Source organism: Leptinotarsa decemlineata, unplaced genomic scaffold (assembly GCF_025532065.1).
Source record: "Leptinotarsa decemlineata unplaced genomic scaffold, Ldec_3_MD MMD2_tig00026307_RagTag_RagTag, whole genome shotgun sequence".
NCBI classification, from domain to species: Eukaryota; Metazoa; Arthropoda; class Insecta; order Coleoptera; family Chrysomelidae; genus Leptinotarsa; species Leptinotarsa decemlineata.
Window position 1 is genome coordinate 3,389,222 of NW_027412681.1, and position 25,555 is coordinate 3,414,776.

General features: G+C 34.4%; 3 protein-coding genes across 8 annotated transcripts in view; 2 read left to right on the forward strand and 1 right to left on the reverse strand.

Annotated features, from left to right (window-relative positions):
* The first annotated feature begins 20 nt into the window (after positions 1-20).
* LOC111517602 (BTB/POZ domain-containing protein KCTD3) lies at positions 21-18,559 on the forward strand. 4 transcript variants are annotated; one of them, XM_074181404.1, is made up of 13 exons: positions 21-206; positions 258-571; positions 1,558-1,797; positions 2,272-2,469; positions 2,523-2,616; positions 2,677-2,858; positions 8,800-9,003; positions 9,186-9,302; positions 11,862-11,882; positions 14,862-15,001; positions 16,537-16,820; positions 17,177-17,358; positions 17,425-18,559. In XM_074181404.1, exons 1-13 carry the CDS (start codon positions 139-141, stop codon positions 17,622-17,624), a joined length of 2,244 nt encoding a protein of 747 aa, XP_074037505.1. In that variant the 5' UTR covers positions 21-138; the 3' UTR covers positions 17,625-18,559. The 4 variants fall into 4 exon arrangements, with proteins under 4 accessions (XP_074037505.1, XP_074037507.1, XP_074037504.1 ...); XM_074181406.1 differs by having other exon boundaries at positions 1,549-1,797; positions 17,177-17,354; positions 17,425-17,614; XM_074181403.1 differs by having other exon boundaries at positions 22-206; positions 1,549-1,797.
* A 660-nt stretch (positions 18,560-19,219) lies between these two features.
* Positions 19,220-23,127, reverse strand: Sras (Ras converting CAAX endopeptidase Sras). Of its 2 annotated transcripts, none has more exons than XM_023173825.2 (6): positions 22,989-23,127; positions 21,872-21,977; positions 21,650-21,797; positions 21,427-21,594; positions 21,141-21,212; positions 19,220-20,822 (listed from the first exon to the last, which is right to left on the reverse strand). In XM_023173825.2, exons 1-6 carry the CDS (start codon positions 23,099-23,101, stop codon positions 20,563-20,565), a joined length of 867 nt encoding a protein of 288 aa, XP_023029593.1. In that variant the 5' UTR covers positions 23,102-23,127; the 3' UTR covers positions 19,220-20,562. The 2 variants fall into 2 exon arrangements, with proteins under 2 accessions (XP_023029593.1, XP_074037091.1); XM_074180990.1 differs by lacking the exon at positions 22,989-23,127 and adding an exon at positions 22,391-22,705.
* A 106-nt stretch (positions 23,128-23,233) lies between these two features.
* FBXO11 (F-box protein 11) overlaps positions 23,234-25,555 on the forward strand; it is a 30,604-nt gene continuing 28,282 nt past the window's right edge. For both annotated transcript variants that reach the window (XM_023173823.2, XM_023173824.2), the window contains exon 1: positions 23,234-23,374. In XM_023173823.2, the coding sequence (XP_023029591.1) occupies positions 23,278-23,374 (97 nt within the window). In that variant the 5' untranslated portion in view covers positions 23,234-23,277. The remainder of the gene's footprint in view (positions 23,375-25,555) is intronic.

Consider the following 25,555-nt stretch of genomic DNA (forward strand, 5'->3'; position numbering starts at 1 on the left):
ATTAGATAAACGCTGTTTTCTTCCTTCTTTACATTCAAACAATGTTGCCAAATCGTTTACAGTCAAATTAAGTAATTGTTTATCAATAATAAGTCGACAATGTACTTTCTAATAATTAGAAATTAGAACGATTTATTAATGAAAATGTCAGTTCCTCCACATGGTTATTTTGGTGATATTCTCCAATTGAATGTTGGAGGCAAAAGGTAAAATATACTACAGGGGTATACAAAATTCTATTATTCTTTACATTTTAGATTCTCAACTTCAAGACAAACCCTCACCTCTATTCCTGACACCTTCTTTACTGCTTTATTGAGCGGCAGAATATCAAGTTTGAGAGACGAGAAAGGTGCAATATTCATTGATAGGGATCCCAAGATATTTTCCATTATCCTTAACTATTTACGTACGAGAGAAATAGAACTAAATGGAACAGATCTACGAACACTGAGACATGAAGCAGAATACTATAATATCGCACCCTTGCTCAGAAGGCTTATGTTGTGCGAAGAGTTGACCCAGTCAACTTGTGGAGACGTTTTATTCTACGGTTCTCTTCCAGCACCTTGTTAGTAGATACTGCAGTAAATATTCGTTTCAAAGGCCCGTGTTAGTTTTTGAAAAAAATATTACACTTTTTATTCTTTTCTGCTGACCACAAATATAAAGTCAAAACTTGGCTCTCCAGCCTACTTTTGATGATAAGGCTACTCAAAAGTCAAAAATTCAACTTCAGGAACTTGGTTTTGTAATGAAAAGTTATAAAGTAATATCTTTTTTTACAGTACTATCCTTCAAAGACCTTTAGTATTTCAGTGTAATTATATGCACAAAAATCATAATGAGTATTTTTTCTAATTTAAACTGTCAGTTGTAAAAAAAATACAATACTCAGAATATCAAAAAATGAAGTTTCCTTATCAAGTACATTGAATTGAATTCATGGTAGATCACTTCCTCGTTACACCACCTTTTTTGATAAAAGTATCAGCCTCTCTTGTTTTTTTTTAGTAACAACCTATATTTCCAAATGTATCGCAACTGAGTGTTTGAGGCAAAAAAGTCAGTTTGTCTAAAAAGATATATGTTTACTATCCGTTGTGAGAAAAATATATGCACCAGTAGTCAACCTGGTGTCACTGACTAGTTTGGCTATAATTGAACAATACAAATATACCGCTAATAATACCTTCAATACAATAAATTGGAAGGTCAATCAGTCAAAAGTTCTTTATTGTCTGAAGAATTGACATTCTTGACAGTCTGTAAAGCAAATCAATTAAACAGGCTAGGGTGTGCATACATTACATACGGGTATGATTAATTGTATATTCTTTAAATAATATTATAATTGAACCAGATTGAAATGTCAAAAGCAGACAGTTAATTTCATGGAATAATTTTCTTTTATTATCGACCTTCTTTCGGTGTTTCTACACTCCACAATCTGAAAAATATGAAAAAAAATTCAAAACTCCTTTCAAACAAATATTCACCTGTACTTTGTTATCTTCCATGTGAATTAATTGTAACTATCAATTCTAGATATTCCAGTACATGAGCCTGCGACAAGTTTCACACCCCATGTGGAGACCACGGCTGTACATCAAGTGAGGCCAGGGTCAGGCATTAGGTTGCCGGATGGACAAGCAAGTGCAGCTGAGGGTGGGAAGCCTTCGACTAGCGCTGGAACAGAAAACTGTGATACCTCAACGAATCCTACTATACAAAGTCAACAAGGAAACTCCAGTCAAGCTTCGATTTCAACCGGGTTTGTGCAGAACAGGGCTCAAGGTGAGTATAACTTGGTTGAATTTCAGAAACTTCTAGGCCAGTATATATGGAAATGTATTTGATAAGGTAATAGATGTAGACAAAATATGTTGTCACACAATGTTGGCATTTGAAGTACATATATGGAAGTTCATCATCCAGATATGATGTCCATCGAAAATATGTTTAATACTATGAATTCTGATTCACTATGTCACTGGAATAACAATTTATATTAATACCTAAATACATGAAGACCATTAATTTTGCCACTGAGTTCAAGAAAACTGTTTCAAAATATATCATATTTTTTTAAGAGAATAATTATTTCAATGAACATGAAACATCTTTGAATTTCATGTTGGACAGAGTGGTTAAAGTAAAATCCCAATTTTTGTCTGTGAATCCTCTGTACATCTACTTTTAAAATACCAATGAATGATATCTGTCAGAACGAGTTTTGTACTTCTCTACATAAATTTTAAAATACTCAAGGACATTCAAGAAATTCTTCGCTGGAACTAAGACTAGGAATTCCCAACAACTACAGCAGAAGCTCCCAAGACTTGCGTGGATTAGCAAGCCGAGGCCATTCAAGAGCAGCCTCCTTAGATCTGAGACACGCAAGGACTTCGTCTGCTGATCTCAACAAACTGATAAGAAACGATATAGGGCTGGTTTTTGGGATGACAAGTGAGTTTTATGTTATCTATGCATTCGGACAAGTCAAATCCATCTCGTTTCAGATTCTACATGGGCAGATCCTCTCAGAGTTCAAATTATCAAAGCACACCACAACTGGATTGTTGCGGCATACGCGCATTTTGTTGTCTGTTACAGGTAGATAGTTTTTATTCGTCTCACTTGAAAAATATACTTGTTATTAGTGTTTTTTTGTAGATTGAAAGATTCCAGCGGTTGGCAGCAAGTCTTCACCAGTCCTTACATAGAGAGTTGCATCGAACGTATTGCTATCAATGCAAAAATGGGTTCGACGGAAACTTCTAAGATGGTTGCCATTTCTTATGGCAGTCAAGTTAGATTATGGGGCATCTCGGATTCAGGGGCTCGCACCAACATAGGTGAGAAAAATCAATTTTTTTTGTTACATTAGAATAGAATAGAATCAACATCAACAAACGAATGATAAACACCTCATAAAAACATAAAAACAATTATAAATAACAGATAATTAAAAGCAAATAAATACTTTCCTCAGAAGTGATGTTCAAAAAAATGTTCTAAGGAGTAAAAGCAATGTTGCACTAGAACAGTGGTTCTCAAACTTTTTTAATGATGGAACCCTTTTGGGAAGCAAAATACTTGATGGAACCCTACAATAAAACAATTGTTTTTATAAGTGTATTCTTTATTAATCAGCATAATAAAAGTACACTGTAACAGTTACTAATTATTATTTACTTCACCACTTGCCAAGGACAATAATAGAAAACATTAAAAAAGAAAAAATCTAACTAGTGGGAGGTATGAAACTGTTTTTTATTTTTCATCAATTGGTTGATATCAGATTTGATGGAAGAAAGTTGGAGTCTCATATCAGCTTCGGCGTCCAGTCTATTGCGATATTTTGTTTTCGTGGCTGCGTAGGTAGATAATCCTGTTTCGCACAAATATGTAGTTGGGAACGGGAGAAGAATATCCAGAGCCATTTGGCCAAGCATTGCATATTCAGCTTGGATTTTGCACCAAAAATCATTGAGAGGCGTCGTTTTGAACAGTGACTCCATACTTGTGTCTGATGACATTTCTAAAAGAGATTCATATATCTCATTTGACATGTTTTCAGAATTTTCCAAGTTGGGTAAAAAGGATTATAAATCCATGAATTCACTTTAATTTTTGTATTGTGTTCTTCGGGAAAATACTTTTCAAAAGATGCGCGTATCGAACTGAGATATTGGACCAATTCTTCAAACACATCATCTTCAAACATTTCTGAGTCGTTTTCGCTAACAAACTCACTGAGTAACGTAAAGCTTTCTATTTCTTTCTTACCAATGCAAATGATCCAAAAATCTAATTTTCTTTTAAAAGCAGTTATTTTATTATAGGCCTGAAACCCTGTTGTCTGTTTACCCTGCAACGATAAATTCAATTCGTTAAGTTTTTGAAAGATATCCGCCATAAAAGACAATCGGAACAACCAAGTTTTATCATACAAACGGTCCTTCAAATTAAAAGAAGTATCTGCTGAAAGAAACATTTGTAACTCGGCTCTAAGTTCAAATAGCCTTGTTAAAGTTTTACCCCGAGACAGCCATCGCACTTCTGTATGAAGCAGCAGTGTTTTATGTTTGCTGCCATAATCTTCACACAATAATGAGAACAATCGGGATTGTAGTGGTCGAGATTTGATAAAATTAATTATTTTTACCGCTTCATCCATAACTAATTTTAGATTTGACGGCATTTGCTTCATCGCAAGTGCTTGTCTATGCAGAATACAATGACTGGAACTACAATTAGGCGCTTTATTTTTCATTCGTGACACTGCTCCTGCACCTTTGATAAACAAAAAGCAAAAATTAAAACAGAAATTTAAAAATTGCGTTGTAAACGATATCGACTTTATCCTTTGAAGTTAGAGTCGAAAGTCGCTTGTTGACAACTATAGCGTCTAATTCAGAGGCGGCTTTTATCAAAGAGACTGCGCGCTCACAAGTATACTACCCGCTCGCTTTAAGTTTGCCGCTGGCGACAGGTATGACGTTCGAAAAGTAGCATCAGCAAAACATAATATAAAAATATTTTTTATTTAATTGTAACAATAAAAATTGTGTACGTACATATTTGGGTAAAACTATGACACATTATAAGTTTTGTTGTCACGTGGGGGAGGGTACGCGCATTCCACAGTTGATACCAAACTTATGAGATATTGTACAAGCTATTGTAACACATGTTTATACAAATACAAATAAATAAATAAATAAATAACGTTCATAGCGTTTTGTCCCCGCGCGGCCGCGGAGCGACCAGAGAGAGGTGTTTTGATTTTTTTTTTCTAAATTCTTGCGGAACTCCGACAGAGGTATCATGGAACCCTAGGGTTCCGCGGAACACACTTAGAGTATAGCTGCACTAGAAATTCTTTTAGTTTTCGTTTGAAAATGAATATTGAACTGGTTTTTTTCGTTTTCCAGAATTGAATTGAATATTTTTGGAGCCCCGAAATTTGGGGCATTGTAGTTTGATATCTCTTTTCGAAAGTATACAATTCATATCATCACCAAACATAACATTCTGCATCATCCATATATCAAAACATTTTAATTTATAATGAAATATACAAAACTTACATAAATGTGTTCCTACAAACATAATGTTATAAATAGACACAAAAAAATATTTTATCAGACATAGAATTTGAAAAAAAGTAGACCATGAACTAAATTTATAGGAGTCTTCATTCACCAGAATTTAAAATTTGTGGATCATGTTGAACAATTCACTGGAAAAGTCTCCTCTGGTTGTTATGCGGTTAAGAGTGATTTAAAAGCACTGCAAAGATGGAGTACTTTGCACTCATAGATTCTCACTTAAGCTACGGAATACACTTTTGGAGAGCATGAAGTCCAACTTTATTCAAAAGTCTACTAATTTTACAGAAAAGTGCAATAAGGTCTATAGGAAACCTTAAACCAAGAGACTCCCGTAGAACCTTCTTCAAAAAACAGAATATTCTAACGGTAACTACATTATTTATACTGAAATCTGTGTGTTTAATAAATAAGCATATATAAAATTTTCCTGCATTCTCTTCCCATTATAACACCCGAAACTGCAGACACACTCTGAAACTCACTGTTCCAACTAAAAACATTACCAGAGACTCCATATTTTACAACGTTGGAAAAATGTACAATCACTTGCCTATGGACATAAGATCTGCCAATATAAATGACTTCCAACTCAGGAACTCAGTCAAACAATTTCTATCTGATAGTTGTTACTATTTATGTCTATTTTTTTATAAACTTGACTTTTACTCTTTTATATATACAACAACTACCCCGCTTCTCAAAAAAATTCTTATGTAATTCATATTTCCTAGAAGAAACTGCTCAGTCTGAGGTCTTGAAAACAATACTTGAATTAAAAAATAAGAAATCTCCAGGAATCGATGGTATTCGATCAGAAACTTTAAAACTAATAGCGCGTGAACTTGCTGAACCCCTAACTTACATCATTAACCTCACATTTTCTGCAGGACAATGCCCTTCGGTATTCAAGACAGCGGTAATAAATCCTGTATATAAAAAAGGTGACAGAACTGACGTGTCAAACTATAGACCAATTTCCCTTATCTCAAACTTGGCAAAAATCTTTGAAAAAATTTTGAAAAAACGTATTATTAACTTCTTGAATAAAAACGACATTATATCAGATCGCCGGTATGGATTCCGAGAGAAGAGATCAACAGAAAATGCTACAAACTATCTGCTGAGTAAAATTAGCCAATATGTCGATAAAAAGAAACCAAGTTTATGTGTCTTTGTGGACCTAGCAAAGGCTTTCGACACGGTAAGCCATAAGCAACTACTGGAAGTATAGGAAGGGAATGGATTCAGGGGAATTCCATATGAAATAATGAAAAACTATTTAACATCAAGAAGAAGTAAGAATAAATAGACATTATAGTGAATCGAAAGAAGTTGAGTATGGTGTGCCTCAAGGAACAATTCTGGGCCCAATCCTTTTCAACGTTTACCTCAACAACTTATATATGCAGCTAGTCAAAGGAGATATTATCAGCTACGCAGACGACACCGCTATACTATATACTGCAGAGAACTGGATAGTGTTAAAGAGTATTGCAGAAACAGATTTCAAACAAGTTATCCAATGGTTCAGTAGTCGTCTTCTAGCAATAAATTTTGACAAAACCATTTTCATTCCATTCACCTCATACCCTAAATTTCTTCCAACATATAAATCCCTCAGTATTACTTTGAGTTATAAGGAAGTAGTGAAAATATCCACTGCAGATAATATAAAACACTTAGGTATCATTGTAGATCCACACTTGAAATGGAAGGACCATATAAATGCCACTGTAAAGAAACTCCGGTATGTGCTTTATAGAATGAGGTATTACAATAATATTCTCAACATCCAACAAATGAGAACACTATACTATGCCCTTGTGCAAAGCCTCATTATTTACGGTATAATTGCACGGGGAGCAGCATATTCCAATCCTCTGTCTCCGCTGGAAATGATACAAAAGAGTTATTTTCCGTAAGCCACAAGACTATCCAACGGAAATGTTATATAGTGAAACCAAAGTAATGGATGTCAGACAGCTATTCTTCTTGAAAATAGTTCTTAATCTACACAAAAACAAAAAAACAGCGACTAGTAGTAGGCATGTACATAATACTCGAAATAGGAACTATATACTCACAATACCTGGACCTGAAAAAAACACCCTAATGAGAAATTACACCTATTTGGCTCCTCGATGCTACAATGTGATACCTAATGAACTGAAATTAGTAAATTCTATATATTCATTCCACAAGCAATAGATTGCCTGGATAAACGCCCAACCACGGAAAAAAATCCACCAGTACATTGACCTGAAAAATCATTACTAGATAGACTGTCCCTTTGAGTGTAAATCTGTACTCGGAAAGCTAATGAATGAAAACTCATAATAAATTTTAATGTAATCCTTCTCGAATTTTATTAATGTTGTATTGTGAATAGTCTTCATATAAGTGAGTATAATTATCGAGAATATGTGTGTGTGACTGTTCAGACTGTGTTATTGTGTCAATATGTATTAATTTGCTAATATATCCGTACTTATTAAATTATTCTTACCCCCTCCACATACAGGGGAAACCCTCGTGGAGAACAACCATATTTATTTCATTATATATCGAAATTTTTTATCATTCTTTGTATTGATATTCTGAAATAAATATTATTATTATTAAATCTTTTATATCCTCCATTTTAACATAGTTTGTACCCATGCACCATTTATATTTTTATTTTAATTTCAGTTGGTATGTATTGCATTTTCTTAAAGTATGTACTACCCAAGCTTTGTCTGCAAGATTATGTCTTATGATAATAAAGCATATTATCACCGTAGTGTGCGATGGTCATTTGTTCCGAGAATCATGTGCCCTGAGCAAACGCAGCGAGCCAAGAATGACAGCCTTCTGCATCTGTGCGGATAAGATTTCTGCCTTAGTGCGGCAAGCCAATATGATTTTAAGATTCGAGAGTAGAAAGGACATCATTCCACCAAGGACTCCAATAATCAGAACAACCATCTTGACAGAGTGATCTGGATAGAGTCTGTGGAGTTCGAATCTCGATATTTTATCCGTTTTTCCTCCTCTCCTCGATATTCGTCTCGCCAGGAGCTGAAAACTCCACGACAAATATCGTTTTGGTCTGGTGGTCGAGAAGGACTACATCAGGCTTATTAGCTTGTATGAGCCTGAGGGTGGGGAACGAATAGTTCTAATGAATTCGGCACTTCTCGTTCCCCACAACGGATTCAATATCCCCCGAAGCGCATTATTATTATCATTATTATTATTATTAACACGTTTCGGACTAGCTGGTCCTTATCAGTATAGTGAAAGCAAGGATATGGAACATTTGGCTGCAGAAAGAAGCACAAATGCACAAGTCATCAATTGAAGCCAATATTTTTGTGGAAAATGATACTGAAAATATGAATCAAGAGCCTGTTAATAATAATTGAAGTATATATTTTTTTTTTCTTTTTTTATATGAAATATCAGAAGGACACATATAATTTGGGTGAATGCGACTGAATCAAAGAAAAATGTGACATATCAAGCATTAATATACAGTAAAAAAAAACCGGACTAGAAATATACTCCTGATTAACACTAGAACCGATACTATCCAACAAAGAAGATCTGGTAGACTTGACAGATTGATTCCTATTCAAACATTCTACAATTTTTCATGCAAAAGTATTTCAGTTTTATATCCTTTGTTCTCTTATAGGTACTTTCAACCTCCATGTCAGGGTAGAATATCTTTTCTTCATTGGTAGTCAGTTGGTGGCACTGTCTCCATCGGGAAAACTAGGAGTTTGGCATGCCATGACCCAACACTGGCAGACACAAGACGTTATGCCTATTGCCTCATTTGATACGGCTGGATCCATCCTGTTACTAGGCTGCAACAACGGCTGTATATATTACATAGGTAAAAAAAACTGATTTTAGTTCTTTTTTACCCATCTGTACTACACTGGGTTGTCATAATATGTTCTATAAAGTTGTTTTCCTAGGTGATTACAGATCCTCGAAGGTCCATCCTAGGACCACGTAGGCTTCTAATGTATGGCTTAACTTTTATTGTTGTGTAATATCTTTGATTTTCTGCAGATATGCAAAAGTTTCCCTTGCGCATGAAAGACAACGATTTGCTGGTGACCGAACTTTATAGGGACCCCAATAACGAACCAGTTACCGCGATTTCTGTGTATCTGACACCGAAAACTAGTAAGTATTTCTGGTAGCAAATCTTGATTATTAAAATCACTCACCGTAGCTTTCATTGTTTATCCTGATGATGATATCCGTTACTCATGGTTCTTGTGACAGGCAATTAATTTTTTAAGAACGGTACAGTTGAAAGCTATCAATGGATTAACGCAACAGCTTTATTTCCCAAAAAACTCACAAGTTCATAGAAAAGAAAAATAATAATAAAAGAAAGGAAATTAAACTATTTACAAAAATAGGAAGTTTGATTAGAATATTTTTTCAGTGGGTTTTCAATTAGGCAATCTACTGTATAATATTAATTTGGTATGATGGTCCTATATTTCAATTTGATAATTTCATCTGACATATTTATTATTATCATATGATCGCAATAAAAACTCTAGCTTTTACATCATTTTCAATATATTATGTCCTCTTTAAGTAGTTTTCACCATTATATGTTTTTCATTTCTGACAATTTTTCAACGTTTTATATTTTAACAACCATGGACCAATTTCATTGATATTGTAAGTATTGACAAATTCATTTTGCCAATTTCCAATCTGAATCATCGTCTCGTAGCTCCCTGATGATGACAGTAACAATGGGGAATGTTCCTCCTGACGAAAATCAAGTAGTCTTCATAAAAGAGCTCTAAAACAACGCATTTTAAACTTATCATTTCAAACTTTTTCTTAAAAAATTATTTAAATACTTGAAAAAGAGGAATGAAATAATGCATTCAACATTTAAAAGGATTCGTTTCTATTTCACCATTTGGCAACATCGGTTATATCTAATAAAGGACAATGAATCTGTTACTTGTATGAGACAAACAAAGATGACATATTTCAGGGGCGTGCTGTTCTGTTTACTTATGTTCCGAGTTCCGAGACATTCTGTGACATGACATTTTGTGCACCTAACCTATATTCCTCTATATAAATAAATAACGAAACAACTGATGTTTATGTGGCTTGTGGAGGTGGTATTGAACTATAATTTATATTTTGCCTTAATTGTTGATTTATAAATTTAATTTTCCTCTTTTAAAGTAGAATATCTAGGTACGCATAAATTATTTCAACTTGATATAGGCGCTGTTGCCAATATGTGAATTAGAAACAAATCCCTTTAAAAATTAAACATTTGAAACATCAATTTGAATACTTTTTGAAGTGAATTTGAAAAACTCATGAATTCAACTCAACTTTATTTAGTTCAAACTTGCATTTGCTGTAATAACTCAAACTGAGGACATTCCCCATTGTTGAAATATTGGTATTATAATGTTGTAACAGTACACTTGCGTTTTATATATACGAGGTCTGTGAGGTGAATTTTAATTTTTCTCAAAAAATATTTATTTATTCGTCAATTTCTGTTTAAAATAGTCTCGTTCAGATATAATACACTTTGCCAGCTCAGCGATTCGGTTTTCATCTCCTCAATCGTCGCAAAAAGCCGTTCTTTCATGGATCTTCTCAATTATGGGAACAGAAAAAAGTCGCAGGGGGGCAATTCTGGTGAATACGGTGGCTGATGCATGATTATGGTGTTGTTTTTGGCCAAGAAATCATTTATTTGTCAGATTTTGAGAGTTTAATTTTCGCAGCTATGCAAATAACTGCTAAATTGTTCTTTTTCTATTGCCCTTAGTATTTTGCAGTCCAGATGAATGAATGAATACGTTTATTTAGGAAATCCTAATATACATACAATAATAATAATAATATACAATAATAATAATAAATCAGTAAACAATAATAATATGTCCATGAACAACAATAATAATAACTAATAACTAGAGTCATACATATGAGTGTAACCTAACAATGTTGAGAACTAAAATAGAAAAGGAAACAAAATTCAAAGTTAACTAACCTAGATAAGAATATATTAACAATTTAAAACATACTGATACATGATAATAAATGTTAAGATTTAAGAGTACTGATGTTCTGCATCATTCAATCTTTTCCTACGAAATTGTGTTTGTTTTAATATAGTTGTTTAGTTTAAGATAAGATAAAACACTTATATTGCTAATGATAAGTTTTAGGTGCAGTATATTTCTTTAAAGGAGTGATTTGGGTAGAAGTAAACAATAAAATGACATATATCATAGTCCTCAAGTAGCTCGGATCTGAAAAGTAATATAAGTTTTTAACTTGATGAATTTTGCATCGGTTTTCTGATATTTACAGAAACTTTGATTATTTCAAACAAGAGAAAAGTTAAAGATAGCTTAACGCCAGGTCAAACATTATTTCTAAAGTAGAAAACAGTAGATGTCAGCGGTGTTTCTTGTTTTGCCTGGTATTGGAGGTTGTACGGTTGTAAGTTCAAATTAGTGAATAGGTACTGTTCGTCACAAATGTTCAATACTCTGTTTGCTTTTATATATTTCTAAAAATCAAGTAGTATAAGCTTTTCAGTGCTATTCAATATAAAAAGGTTTCGAATTAAAAAAATCAAATTTTTCATGATTTTTCGGTAAACCATGAGATTCGGATATTTCTTTCACATTCATGGTAATTTCCCAGTAACTTAGGCCTTGTGTTTCATGCCAGCGTCTGAGAGGGGTCGCGAAGGTATGACACTATTTTTTGAAGCTTTACACACATCTTATCCAACATATACAGAACATGTTTTTTGATGGAGTTTCTTGTTTTCGCATCGGACCTGAAAGCTTTATATTTCCCAACCACTTCGTCGAAATGTTGGAAATGTTGCGTTTTCTGTTTTTGCTGTTTCGAACCAGTCATGTTTGGAAATGTAGAGATTTCTATCGTTCCTATTGGATTTATTTGCGGTTTGTGCACAAAGTCTCAGTTTATATTGGTTTGCTGGTATGCCACACAAGGACATCCAACCTACCAAGATTTTAGTTCTGATTGGTTTGCAAGCTTGGAGCATTTGTGACTTCAATAATACGAATTTATCTTGTAACTTATTTTCATATACAATGGTTTCATAAAATTAATCGTAACATTCTTTACAATATTACTGTAGCGGGCCCATTGTTGTTCGTTATATTTATGAATGATTTCTGCAAATCTAAATTAGCCGAGAATCAATTTATAACTATATATGCTGATGATACATGCCTGTTACATGAACTGTTATAACATTTTTCAGAAAACAAAAAAATTGGTTGAAAACGTATAAGTTAGTACTGAACGAGTCTAAAACTAAAGTATATAACAGCAGAGGAAAAACCAAAAGATATATCATTCACCAATATCACTTGATGAATGGCCTGAACTGGTCACAACATACAGAGGAAATCTTTTCGAAGCTCGAAAACATTATAAGGACTCTTGTCGAACAATTTTTAAGAATAATAACATCATGTCTGTTTATGGTCTGTACATTTTTGAATGTTTGATGTATTTGTTTAAAAATAAAGAACTTTTTGATCTGAATGCCACAGAACACGAATATAACTCAAGGAGACATGACCTCATTTATCCATATCATACATTGAGACTTACTGGAAAATCTCCCTATTATATGGCAATGAAATTTTACATGTTATCAGTACTTGTAAGACATCTGCCGGCAGCAATCTCTTAAAAAAAGATACTTGTACATCTAGAACGCTATTGTGTCTAGGATTTTTTTAAAATATCAGTTTTGAAACATCATTTTGTGTGACGTCATGTTATTACATGTTGAAATTGTTTTTTTATACAAATAATTGTAGCATTTTTCAAAATAAACACTATTATTATTATTATTATTAAAAACTTCTGAAACAGGTTTTACTGCCTGATCAAATGAATGAAAATGATACAGTAATGAAAGGATAATACCTAGTTGATTTTAAAATTTTTTACATTCAATCGCTCTCTGTCGATATGAAATGAACACAAACAATTTTCTTATCCTATTTGTCTCACTACTACTCTCAAGTCCACAAAATGTCTTCGTATATGAAGTAACAGATGCTCTAATTTTACGAAAAAATGTCGCAATGATTCACCACTTATTTTTACAGTCAATTATTTAATTTTTCTGAAGTAGAAATGAAGTTTATCATGCAAATGATTCGCAACGTTCTTAAAATTATTTAACGTCAGGTTGAAATGTTGCGAAAGTGATGTTACTTTGAATACAATAAACTTGATATTTTTAAAATACACAGAAAAAACATTAGGCATATATATGTCAGTCTTGAACAATAATAGTAATAGTCTTCACACACCCACATACTCCCTGCTTTTTTACAAACTTATTTCAATGTTGACAGGTTCTGAGAACATTATTATTATTGTCATAGCTGGCATTTCTCTATCGACAGACTATTTGAAAGAATACAGCATATTGAGAAAGTAAATATTTCGAACAAAATCCCTACACAGTAGGATCTAGTAAATGTCTGGCAGAAAACGACTGCTTCCCTTGGCTAATATCATTACAGACATTGAATTATATCTGTCACAAATTTGTGCAAGTCTCCACATAGATGATTCACATTCATCTAGCAGCAGTATTCGCTAAAATTAAGAATTATGATTATAGATGAGACTGTGATTAAATTGTATTTATATGTTTGATCTTTCTCACGAAGATGATCACTTGGTGATCGAAACACGTGTCGAGGTGTTAAAATAACGTTTTGGTGTTGGGAAAAAACTCCAGTAATATTCATTACTACACGAACGGTTCCAAACAGTGCATCATAAGTATATTTATATGTGTTTCGATGGTTGACAATGTTTCGTGGTGTATTTCATCAGTTCGGATTTCCATTATCTAATATAATATAAATTGATATGAAATCCCTGAAAGAACCTATAAAAAATTGAAAAGATCAGCTGAAAAAATAACAATTTTATTAAGGAAAAAACTGAAATTACAATGAAATAACATGCAAGCAATAACCAAAAAAAAACAAAAAAATTGAACTATTAACACAAGCTGAAAAAAATAAAATATTATTAACAAGAAATGAAAATTGAAAAAAATATATATAAAATTAAAAGATTCCAAACCAAGTTACTTTACGATGTTTCGATTATTAGTATGCATAATCGTCTTCGGAATCACCCGAAGACGTAGAGGTGATAGCTCTTTGTAATCACTTATGAAATTGACTAATAATTTTCACTCACATTGAAATATATAATAGAAGAATTCATCAATTATGACATCAATAGAGACTTGTACCATAAAGTCCGTGAAGGAAAATTTAGAATTGAATTTGAATACTATCAATAGTGGCTAATGATCTTAGTATCCGATGCTATCACCCCCCCGCAAAGCAGTTTTATCTCTCGAATAAAGCCCTAAGTAGGAAAGAAATATTTATTTTCCCAATGTATGTATCTCTTCTCGGCAGAATCATCAGACCTGTTTTGATTTTTGTTATTCGGCAGGCCATGAAGAAACTCGTTTATTAACTTTAGTCTTCCGTTGTAATTTTTGCGACATGTTTTCCATTGCTTTCCGCCACAGTTCTTATTAAGACACATTGCTTTTTCGCTCGCATATCGTTAGTTAAGCAATTCAGCTTAGTTCGGCAGCTTGTTGCTAAGAAATGTACTTTAATGATTGCTTTTTATCAGATCTGTGTGGAAACTGGATTGAAATAGCTTATGGGACGACTTCGGGGGCCGTTAGAGTGATTGTTCAGCATCCGGAAACTGTTGGGCATGGACCCCAACTGTTCCAAACATTTACCGTACATCAGAGTAAGGTCACCAAGGTAATGTATGAAAAGTTTCGTTTTTTTCTTCTAATATTTTAATGTGGGTTTCCACAAGGTTCTATCCTCGAACCATTACTTTTTGTCATATACAAAAAATTCAACGGCTGACTTGAATTTACTATGGAAAATCAATATGATACATCTGATATATTCAGGAAATAATTTATAAGAAATAAAGAATAATATGCTTTCTGATCTTGATACAGTTTTATAATAATATGGCTAAAGTACCACAAATTATCATCAATTTATGGAAAATCATCATTCATGTCTATCACAAAAAATGTTCATCTAACGATTTGAAACAATCTATTATCAAAATGAAACTATCAACTATTTATCATCTCTCAAGTTATGTCAAAGCTATGTTCCGGTTTTTTTGCCATGGTCTGCAGGTTTCGTCTATTACTGCGGTTGACATTAATCAAAAGCGATGAGGTAACGTTCTAAATGCTCGAGTTGTTCCCAACGTAGAAACTTTCGCGTTGGGAACAACTCGAGCACTTCGACAGTTACCTCATCGCCTTTTATAGTGTCTACCGCAGTAGTAGACAAAATATCAGGCATAAACCTGTAGATCACGACCAAAAAGCCGGAAAATAGCTTCAGCATAGTTACCACAGGCCGTGAAAGTTTACATTCTTTGGTCTATCAAGTTTTTAGGACTTTACACACGAGGTCTGTTCAGAAAATGAGGTGAATGTTCAAATTTCGCGGGCTACGTACATTCGATTAGCAATTTTTTTGTTTTGGTAAACTCGTTTCGAACATATGTTCACAATTTCAACTGTTTAGCATGTTCAGTTTGTTTGTGAGAGCCGTAAAGTGATTTTCTACTATCGAAAAAAATGGATCAAAGCATTGACATCAAATTTTATGTAAAAAATTTAATCGAGTTCTCAAAAACACTTGGTAATGTTGTCAGTGGCATACGGTGATTGTACTCTGAGTACAAGATTTTCACAGAAAGTTGAGAAGATCTGAATGACGATGCTCGCCCTAGACGCCACAGCACATCAAGAACTCATGGGAATAATGTGAAAATGGGTCGTGTTGGTGAATCTTGGGTGGCAAACTAGTTTTTATAGAGTACACATAAAGGATTATGCTAAACCCACTCCGTGTATGCACATGGAGGATTATGCTGAACCCATTCCGTGTATGCAATCTATTCTTCATATTCATGAAGGATATGCAAATTCCAATGCCATGTGTACTCTGCACAAAATAGTTTGTACTTAGTACACACGAAACCGTGTATGCACCTTGTCCAAGTCAATTGTCATGACGTCACACACACACCTAATGTCTTAAAGAAAATATTTCATTTTCAGCTATGCCCCAGATATATCGTTCAAGGTCACAACTATGCACCAGACATACTTTTCAAGGTCACCCTAATTACACCACTTGACGTCATAGTGGTGGGGGAGGCTTAGAACCGGCTCAAATCTCTTACTGTCTACTGTATTTCCATTTATCCTTTGAATAATTTAGAGAGACATGATAAAGATATCTCGTTTATTCGGCAGGTTACGCTCTCCGAGAAGTACCTCGTCTCTGTCTGTTCGGAATACAACCATGTACGAAGTTGGCGTGTCACCAGGTTCCGCGGTATGCTCTCCACACAGCCTGGCTCTACTCCAGAGGCGTCGTTCAAGATAGTAGCCCTGGAAGCTGTCGAACCTACCATGAGCCATGGGGCCGCTAACGATTGCGGGCCCTTTGGAGAGCAAGACGACGAACAGGTGTTCATTCAAAAAGTTGTTCCGGACGCAGACCATTTGTTCGTGAGGTTAGCCAGCAATGGTAAAAGGTATGGATAGATCTGTTCTGATTATTTTTGAGTTTGAGTTCGAAATGCTTGTTTTTTTTCAATTGGGTAGCGTCAACTGCTAGGTTATTAGCTGCTACTTCCCAGCTGGAAGCGTTAACTCTCAGTTAGATTTAATGATAGAGGTTACTTTGTTTCATAAAATTCAACATATTTTTGATTTGGGCCACATCATTCAATAGGCATTCTTGTAGTGTGTTAATCATAATCCATGAACCAAAATATTCTTCTCTAGTTCCATCTAAGTTTATTTAGGGCTCTGAGCTTGTCAGTGTTTGTGAATTTGCTGAATAAATTATTTGAACATTCATCAGATTGAATTTCTATCGACTTTCCAGAGTTTGCGTTATCAGAGCAGTAGATGGCAGTACGGTCAGCGCTTTCTGCGTCCACGAATGCGAAGGATCCAGCAGGATGGGTTCCAGACCGAGACGGTTCATCTTCACTGGTCACTCCAATGGTTCCATACAAATGTGGGATTTGACCACAGCCCTCGATCTCTCCTACAAGAACGATGTAGGTGAGTTTTTTATCCGTACTTCAAGGGATTTCACTGTTTTACGTCTAACGGACATTATCCCGTCAGGTAAAACCAATGGTGGCCCTTCGACGGAAGAACTGCTCATGATGCTGGACCAGTGCGACATTAGCAACAGCCTCTCTTCGACGCCCTGCATGTCACCGTCGCCATACCTGGCTGCGGCATCCAGGCTGAAGTCCAGCAACGTCGCTTTCTTGAACCAGCAACTGCACCAAGAAGGTGAAAGGTCTTCGAGTTCGACATAGTTCCTAAAAGACGTCGGTGATGATTGGTTGTGACGCGTGCGCCTCTAAGGAGGAGGCGTTCAGCGAAAAATTAAACTTCTCTTGCCTTGTTAAGGGGTTTCCTAATTAATATTAGAGTGGGAGAGGAACTAGTGGCTGGAAACGAATACTTGCGATAGGCAGCCTAATTTATTGACGATTATTATTATTATTATTGCCGTTTATTGACGACACTTGAAGTGGCCTTTCAATGCATGATATCGTTTATAGCAAAACTCAAAATCAGTTAGGTTTTGAGTGTTGTTTAGACACCAGGCCCTGGGCGGGACTTATTTGCCAACGCTTTATTATATGATAGACTGGAGGTGACAAAAGAATCTCCCTACCGAAGGGTCCCCTCAGACACAGGAATATTCAAAAAAGATATCTATATGAATTTTCTGCTTGCATGGTACCTCGGATAATTGTTTTGTAAAGTAAATTCACCAAATTTATGTGAATAAATATATTTGTTGATCTCCTCAGCTACCCAAGGCGAATGTTCGTCTCTAGACGCTGTTTTGATCGGTAATTCGGCACCCAACGTGGGGCTGGATAATGGGGTTTATAATATAGGAATACGTTTCCTCGTGGGGAGGGTACTCACGGGCACAACCCTTGCAGAACAAGGGTTACTATTATTTTTTGGCCATGGATGATGTCTGCGTTGAAAGTGTTCGATTTTGTAAAATTTTTATTACTGATTCTAAATCAGTACACGAAATGAATATATTAATAAAGGTAGTTTGAAGTTGGGAAATATGCCTTGTCTATTTTCTTGCTTGAAAGTGATAAGTTTTGTTTTATTGTAACGTTTCGCCAACTTATGCCGTTTTTTGCTTGCTTTGCAATTATTTTCGATATTGTTGACTCCATATAGATATGATTATATTGTCAATAAAGTTGTTTTTTATAAATCTCTTGTTTCAATACCCCATGAATGGCAGAGTTGCAATCTCTGGAACAGTATCGGAATTGTGTAACTACAGATATACATAAAAAGGTGAGAATAACCTCAAAGTGTTACCGAAAAATGCATCCACGATAATATCTTATTTCAGATATGGTTGGTTTTTTGTTTGAAGTTGTTTACAATTATAGCAAAGCATCTTCAAGTATAATCATCATGTAAATCTGATCAGGAAATGGTAATATTCAGATCAAAAGGTTTTGATGACCTAATTGTAAGGAATGATGAGCAATTTGAATTGATATACTAATTAAACGATGATAGAAGTGAATTTAAATGTCCGCTCACTCAACAATGTTTCAATAAGCACTTATCTTTTACATATACTATTACAACCGCCAATTAACGAATCATTGTGATTAACAACTCTCACCTACCTCTTATACTCATGATAGTGTTTCTGGATGCTTTCCTCTAATGAAATGAAAAGGATAAATTTACCTTCAATGAACGTCCGTATTCCATGGAAAATCAGATGCGCAGAACCAAGCAAGATCAGATATGGAATAATCATCATACTAGACTAAATTTCGAAACAACCTATAAATTCGATGTAATGTTATGCATCTGGGACAAACTAACGGGAAAATTAAACGTATAGATAAGATATTTTCAAGACAACTTCTTTATTTCAACAATAATTGACATTTAAAAGACACAGGAATGAAATCAACTTCCGTATCAAGATATCAAAAAATTGTGGTTAGTTTCCCAGATATTTCTGACAAAAAACATAGAATTACGAATTTTTGTTGAAAAAATGGCACTAAAAATCAGACTGGAACAAAAAGATATTTGTAATCAGTAGAATTAAAACTTAAGCAAATTTATGGCGGTTCAAACCGATCACTTTCTCCCTGAGAACAACACTAATGTTGGAAAATATTTCGATTTACTTACAAATTTTCCTAAAGTGATAACAACGGTAGAGTAATATTCAGTCTTGGCAATAATGTCCATTAAAAACATCGTCACAACAAGGACAAATTTTCACCAATCGTTCAAATATAAAGGAAGCTAAGGGATTATCAATTTGAAGTTACAAAAACTCAATCGATATTGGTTACATTTCGAATACAGTTTTCTGAAAATTGGTGAACCGAACTTTTCTGTTACAGTGGAACTCACAATGACAAGTCACTTCAATTGGTTCAAAAAAGTAGATTGAAAACACTTTCTTCACACTAGAACAATGGAACTTGTACGCCAAGTGTTTCGTCTGCTACTGCGGCAGACATCATCAGTGGTATGTGCATTGACTGCGAGGGCGATGGATATATCTTGAAGTCTCAACAATACCTGAAACATCGACGATGCTGAGACTTCGCCTCGCATACAACATACACATACTGATGATGTCTGCCGCAGTAGCGGACGAAACATTTTGTACTACAAGGTCCATGCGATCAAAGCCTGGATTTTATGTTCTCTAAACGTGACTCCGACCAAGGAAGCCTAGGTTCCTATATACCGTCTCTTTACGCGCGATTCACTAACCAAATTGGTTTGCGAACCGCACGTCAAGAGACAGCATTTTTGTTCTGATGTGAGAAAATATTTCTCAATAGATTCATATTCATTTAGTTCATCAGTTACTATTTCCTTTATAAGTTTGAAATTCCGATTATTTGTCACTTGTCATCTCAAACGACTATCAAATTCGTTTTGAACTAAATGGCGGATATGTCATTATTGTGACTTGGTAGATATAGATAACAATTATACGACGTCTTTATATAAGTACTTGTTACCTCCCGAAATTTCAATTCTTCGAAGTAAGTTCTACTTTCACATAGAAAAGGTAATGGGTGTTGTGCTATAAATATGCCCTCTTATCACCGCATGAAATTTATTGTCATTATTTTTCCCTCCCTCACATCTCGAATCCAAAAATTGATTCGAATTGAAATTTCGTAGAGCTGTATCAAAATCATCATTCTATTATTTTTGCTATAAGTACAGTTCATTTTGAAAAAGACTCGGTTCGGTTAGTGGTCTCAATAAATAGCACCACATTCCAAACCCAATAAAAAATAGGCTTATGATAATCATCATTTTTCCGGGCTTGTAAGTGCCGATTTCCCTGATTTCTGGAAAGCCCATATGGTTGCAAAAGGCGTGGACTGCGACAACCGATACGAAATGGCCGGTTCTGTAGAATATGAAGGCGGAATACATTCCGAAGAGTGTGGTGTAGGTAAACTGAAAACCTAAAAATGTTCTGTCATTAACAAATGAATCAAAATCAACATGCAGGACAAAATTGCAAGTACTAAGTTGCCATATAACTTTTGAGAGTTGTCGTTCATACGCGGGCAACGGCTTATCACCCATGTGGTGACTACTTACTTTTTATAAATACTCAGTCCATATATAAAAGATTTGAAACATTCAAGGAATGGAGGCCATAAAACGGCCAAAAGAAATGATATGTTCATTCACAGTATGTTCCTAAACTTATGTGAAATACTTTAAGTAATACTATGTAATAAATTATGATGTATAATTTTTAGTAAACTTATGCTTACATGATATTATCAATGCTGACTTAAAGCTCATACCCATGTGGTTTCTCCTCTCCCAGAAATGGTGAAAATGGGCTAAAAATAAAATATTGAATTATTGAATCCGAACTCGATTAGAAAAAAGGTTTTTTTGATGTAGAATGTAGCAAGGATTAGACAGTAAAAAACAAACTACATCTCAACAAATGTGGTACAACTTAGAAGAGACAAATACTGAATTGTTAGAGTAAGTGTATCATCTATGTGTAAGTATGTATGTATTCATCAAAACCTGAGATTTATATCTTACCCACTCCAAAGAATAGAGGGCAGCTAAAAATCGCCGTAGAAGCGCTGAAGTGCTGCATTAAAATAGGAAGCATGCAGCTTCGGTACGTGAATTCCTCCGATATAGGAGCTACTACATGATTTCTTATCCATATTAAGTTGGTTACGTCTGGAAAACAGCATTTTCCCTCTGTAAAAGAAAATATTTCTTTCAATGATGAAAATCGATTATGTGGTTTTTCTACCTTTATTTCCCTTAAATATTTTCGACACTCCACTCCAAATTTCCATGGAAATTGGCCCCAAGAAAAGAGTCATAGTTAAAAACAATGGTAAAAATATTGCACGCCATAGTCCCTGAGATTTAATTCCCAATATTTCCAGAAAAGATATCTGCAGAAGTTAAAATTATTTTGAAAATAGTTGAGTATTAATTGAAGTAAACATATTCAATATCTGAAGTGTACCTTTTCCAAAGTTTCGTTATCTAATCCTATGTATAAAAAACATGGCGAAATGAAGAGCATCGCAAACACGCTAATAAATCTTTTCTTGATTGTTGAGGGATGGTCCCTGAAAAAGAAAAGTCATCAAACACATCAATTTTCAACAATACATTATATTCAAGTTTCTTTTTATTTCAAGTATATCAGAGTCATTACTGCCATTTCTAGATCTTAAAACAACCAAGAAGAGTAATTTTATATCAGCAATATCATATAAAAAAAAATTAGGCTGAGAAGATATCAAAAAAAGATGTCAGTAACCCCTGAACAAAAAAATGACGTACGCCTATGACAGGGACACTTCTACCTCTACCACTTTTACCTCGAATAATTTTACCCAAAGCCACTGAAATGTAACAGTAAAATCGTTAGGTAAAGTGAAAATATTTTAGCCTATTGCATTTTATTAGCCCATCAAACCATTTCAAAATATACCTGATAACCTTTTGAATAAATGGTAATCTGGTAGGTAATACCTACCTTAAACATTATGCCAATTACAGATATCGCTTGGATTATTTAGTAGTGGTCTCCCATTCTCCATTTTCAGTGTAGGTACATTCATTAGGGATTAGGAGGAATTATAAAATTAACGAATTTTAAGCAGAAAGTACCTAGTCTTTACAATACAAGTGTTACGCCTATGGCCAACACAACAAAAAGTAATATGCATTTTCTGACGTCCCCTGGTTGAAATTGATCGGTATTTAAAATTTCAGATTGAATGGTCATACAAATTGAAATCGTTGAAATATGGTAAAGAGGTTCTTTTCTTCAACTGACCATCAACCATATAAGATTCGAATAGAAGGACTGCCGCAGTACAGTTCGTTGTGAAAGGGTGAATATTCATAAATTATAGAATAGTTTGGGTAGGCCTTGTTTTCCCACGGTCCACATTATTACACACACCGTCTCCCTATACAATATGCGGTACAGAGAGAGAAGGAGATTGTAGAATAGTGAAGGGTGCGCGGTGCTGAGCGAGGGGCGAGAGACCTCCTATCACAGTCTGCAGCGGAGGTTTTATCGAAAAATTGTGTTTAGTGTTTCGAAAAAAGGTGCATTTTCTACTCACCTGCTGTAAGGGCTATTCCACACATGAAGACTAGCTAAGTAGGTCACAGACAACATAAAACAAAGAAAAATTGATTTGAAACATTTGAAAAGCACATCGAAGTCATGCTCCATTTTGACATTTTAGGGTCACGTGACTGCGACGGCTTGCAACTATTAGTCGATCTAGCTGTTCTGCGCAGTGCCTGCCTTGTTGGGAACCGTACAATCTTCTGAAAATGGCTGCTCATGGTAGTGCTAGTGTTTCCTTTGTTTAGGACTTGAAAGAAAAGTTGGTGAGTTTTGTGAAAATGCCCAGCGCCTCATTCACGGCCTCCAGGTCGTATGTGAGGAGATCCCGAAGGAAAGGAGCTAACAGAATACCTACACCGTCTAGAACAACGTCTGGTAAGTGATGACTTTAATATGGAAGTTGCTTTGCTCTCTGCGGTTACAACAGCCGAAATATGCTTATCTCCCGTGAATAAACTGATGTGCTGGCGCGATCTTAGCGAAAATTGGGTTTTACGGGTAAAATATTCGATATTCAGCTAATAAGGGAGCTGCCTAGTTGATTTGTCATTTGTCAATTAGGGGAATTGTTAAAATGTCATCCCATAAATATACATGAAAATAAAATACACACACCTCGGCAGTTCCCAGGCGAGGGGAGTTGCAGCTTTTATCGAATTTACATTTGGATGCTGCATTTGCAAAAACTGCCGTTAATAACTTGACCTCTTGCCATTTCCCTTTCATTTCATATGGTGGATGAAGACTGCTCCTGCATGGGAATTGTTTTCATTGGACTTGAACTAATTTTAACAAAAATAAATAATCCGGATCCTCGGCAAGCTACTTTTTCTATGAGCTTTTATTTTTAGTCAGTAAAATTGTGAGTTCAACGAATCTTTATCCACATAATGGAGGTCACAGTTCTTTCGATCAGGATGTGTTAAATTGGTTTCCTCATTTATATCAGATGATAAAGTTATTTTGGTAATAATACATCTGGCAAGCAGCACTCCCAGCTTTTGTTGTAGGTGTTTGAAGAAATGCATTATTTGAAATGTTGTGTTTCCACTGGAGATATTGTTAAAATTTTCATTATTCGCCATTGGACTGCTTGAAACTGGAATAAAATTGAGTTTATATTGTAAAAACATTTCTATATGGGTAAACAGGTGACATTATTAATAATAATGGATACAAAGTTATTAAAACAATATAGAACATAATCCATTGACAACTGAACTTAGAAAACTAGGAGAAAATTATATATACATGCAATACATATCTTCATATAAAGGCAATTTTTTTTTTTCAAAAAAATGTAAATTGTCTCTTGAAGTATTTGAATCCGAGCATTTACTCAAGTTTCGACACGAATAAAAAGCCAAGGACTTAAACTGTGCTTCAGGATAAAATTACAACTTTAAATTGCACCCCTGTGAATCCCGATTGGGTGGCAAATTTAACTTAAAACCATAAATTTGTTATAATGTATGTAGAAGAAACAACATAGACACATCATTTGCTTCACACTGATTTAATTCAACAGGTATGTAATAAACGGAAATTTTCCAAAGGAAGGGAGAAAACAAACATGTAGATCATCCACTTAAGTATGTTTCTTTTGCATACAAATTAGAGAGAAACAATCCAAAATAACTATTTCAGCATATTGTTTTTCAAAAATACTTTTGAAACTACTTTCATATGAACATCTATATGAATTCTGTCATTACTTCAAATTTTGCAATACCCAACCCAATATTAAAATTACCACTAATCTAATGATTTTAATTATGTATCTTAAAATGGAAAGTTGTTCTTGCGGTGTTGAATATCATCCGTTTTGGTGCTTTCTACTGTTTGTTTTCTTCCTATTTATAAGTTGAACTGAAACATCCTGTTTGAAATTGGAAGAAATACTTTCAGCTCTAAAAAAATTCAAGGTGTGCCAAAATATTTCATTATAATGCTTCTATGTGGATGCATATCTTTTTCAGTTGCATCATTTATTTCAGAATTCATATTTTGAGCCTTTAAAGCCTTGTAAGAAGGTTTTGGTTAGTTTTTGGAAAAATTACTGGCAGTTGATAAAACTCTTCTTGAAAAATATCAATTTGGAAATTGAATTTTGAGTACATTATGTTAGATATCGGAGGATACTCTTCCATCCTGTAGATATGTACGTGTTTAGCTTCAAGTTATTTCAATATATGAATATAACATAATATAAACAAATGATACAGTCAAGCAGGCATTCAATCCATACATTTTGTAGAGTTGGGACCCTTTATAAATATTTGGAAATTAAGTTTGTTCAAAATATATGTTTTCTAATGATTATTTCAAAGCTTTGTATTCCATCGCAGTTTAAATTTAAGAAAACTGTAAAGGAGTGGATAACACATAGAAAACCAGTGTTAGGGGGAATAAGAGCCTGAAATTATGGAGTACTATGATTCAACAAAATGTTTTTTTCAGTGATTTCATGTATATACAGAAATTTTTAATAGTTTTGATCATCGTAATATTCAAAGCATTTCAGATTATTATCGTTTGTGTCCAAATTTTGGATCA

Coding starts and splice junctions, on each gene's coding strand:
- LOC111517602 (XM_074181403.1), top strand. CDS start 139: ATGAAAATGTCAGTTCCTCCACATGGTTATTTTGGTGATATTCTCCAA. Junction 207..257: donor TTGAATGTTGGAGGCAAAAG/GTAAAATATACT, acceptor TTTACATTTTAG/ATTCTCAACTTCAAGACAAA. Junction 1,798..2,271: donor TGTGCAGAACAGGGCTCAAG/GTGAGTATAACT, acceptor AAAATACTCAAG/GACATTCAAGAAATTCTTCG.
- Sras (XM_023173825.2), bottom strand. CDS start 23,101: ATGGAGCATGACTTCGATGTGCTTTTCAAATGTTTCAAATCAATTTTT. Junction 21,978..22,988: donor TGGAATAGCCCTTACAGCAG/GTGAGTAGAAAA, acceptor TTTCTTTTTCAG/GGACCATCCCTCAACAATCA. Junction 20,823..21,140: donor GTCAGCATTGATAATATCAT/GTAAGCATAAGT, acceptor GAACATTTTTAG/GTTTTCAGTTTACCTACACC.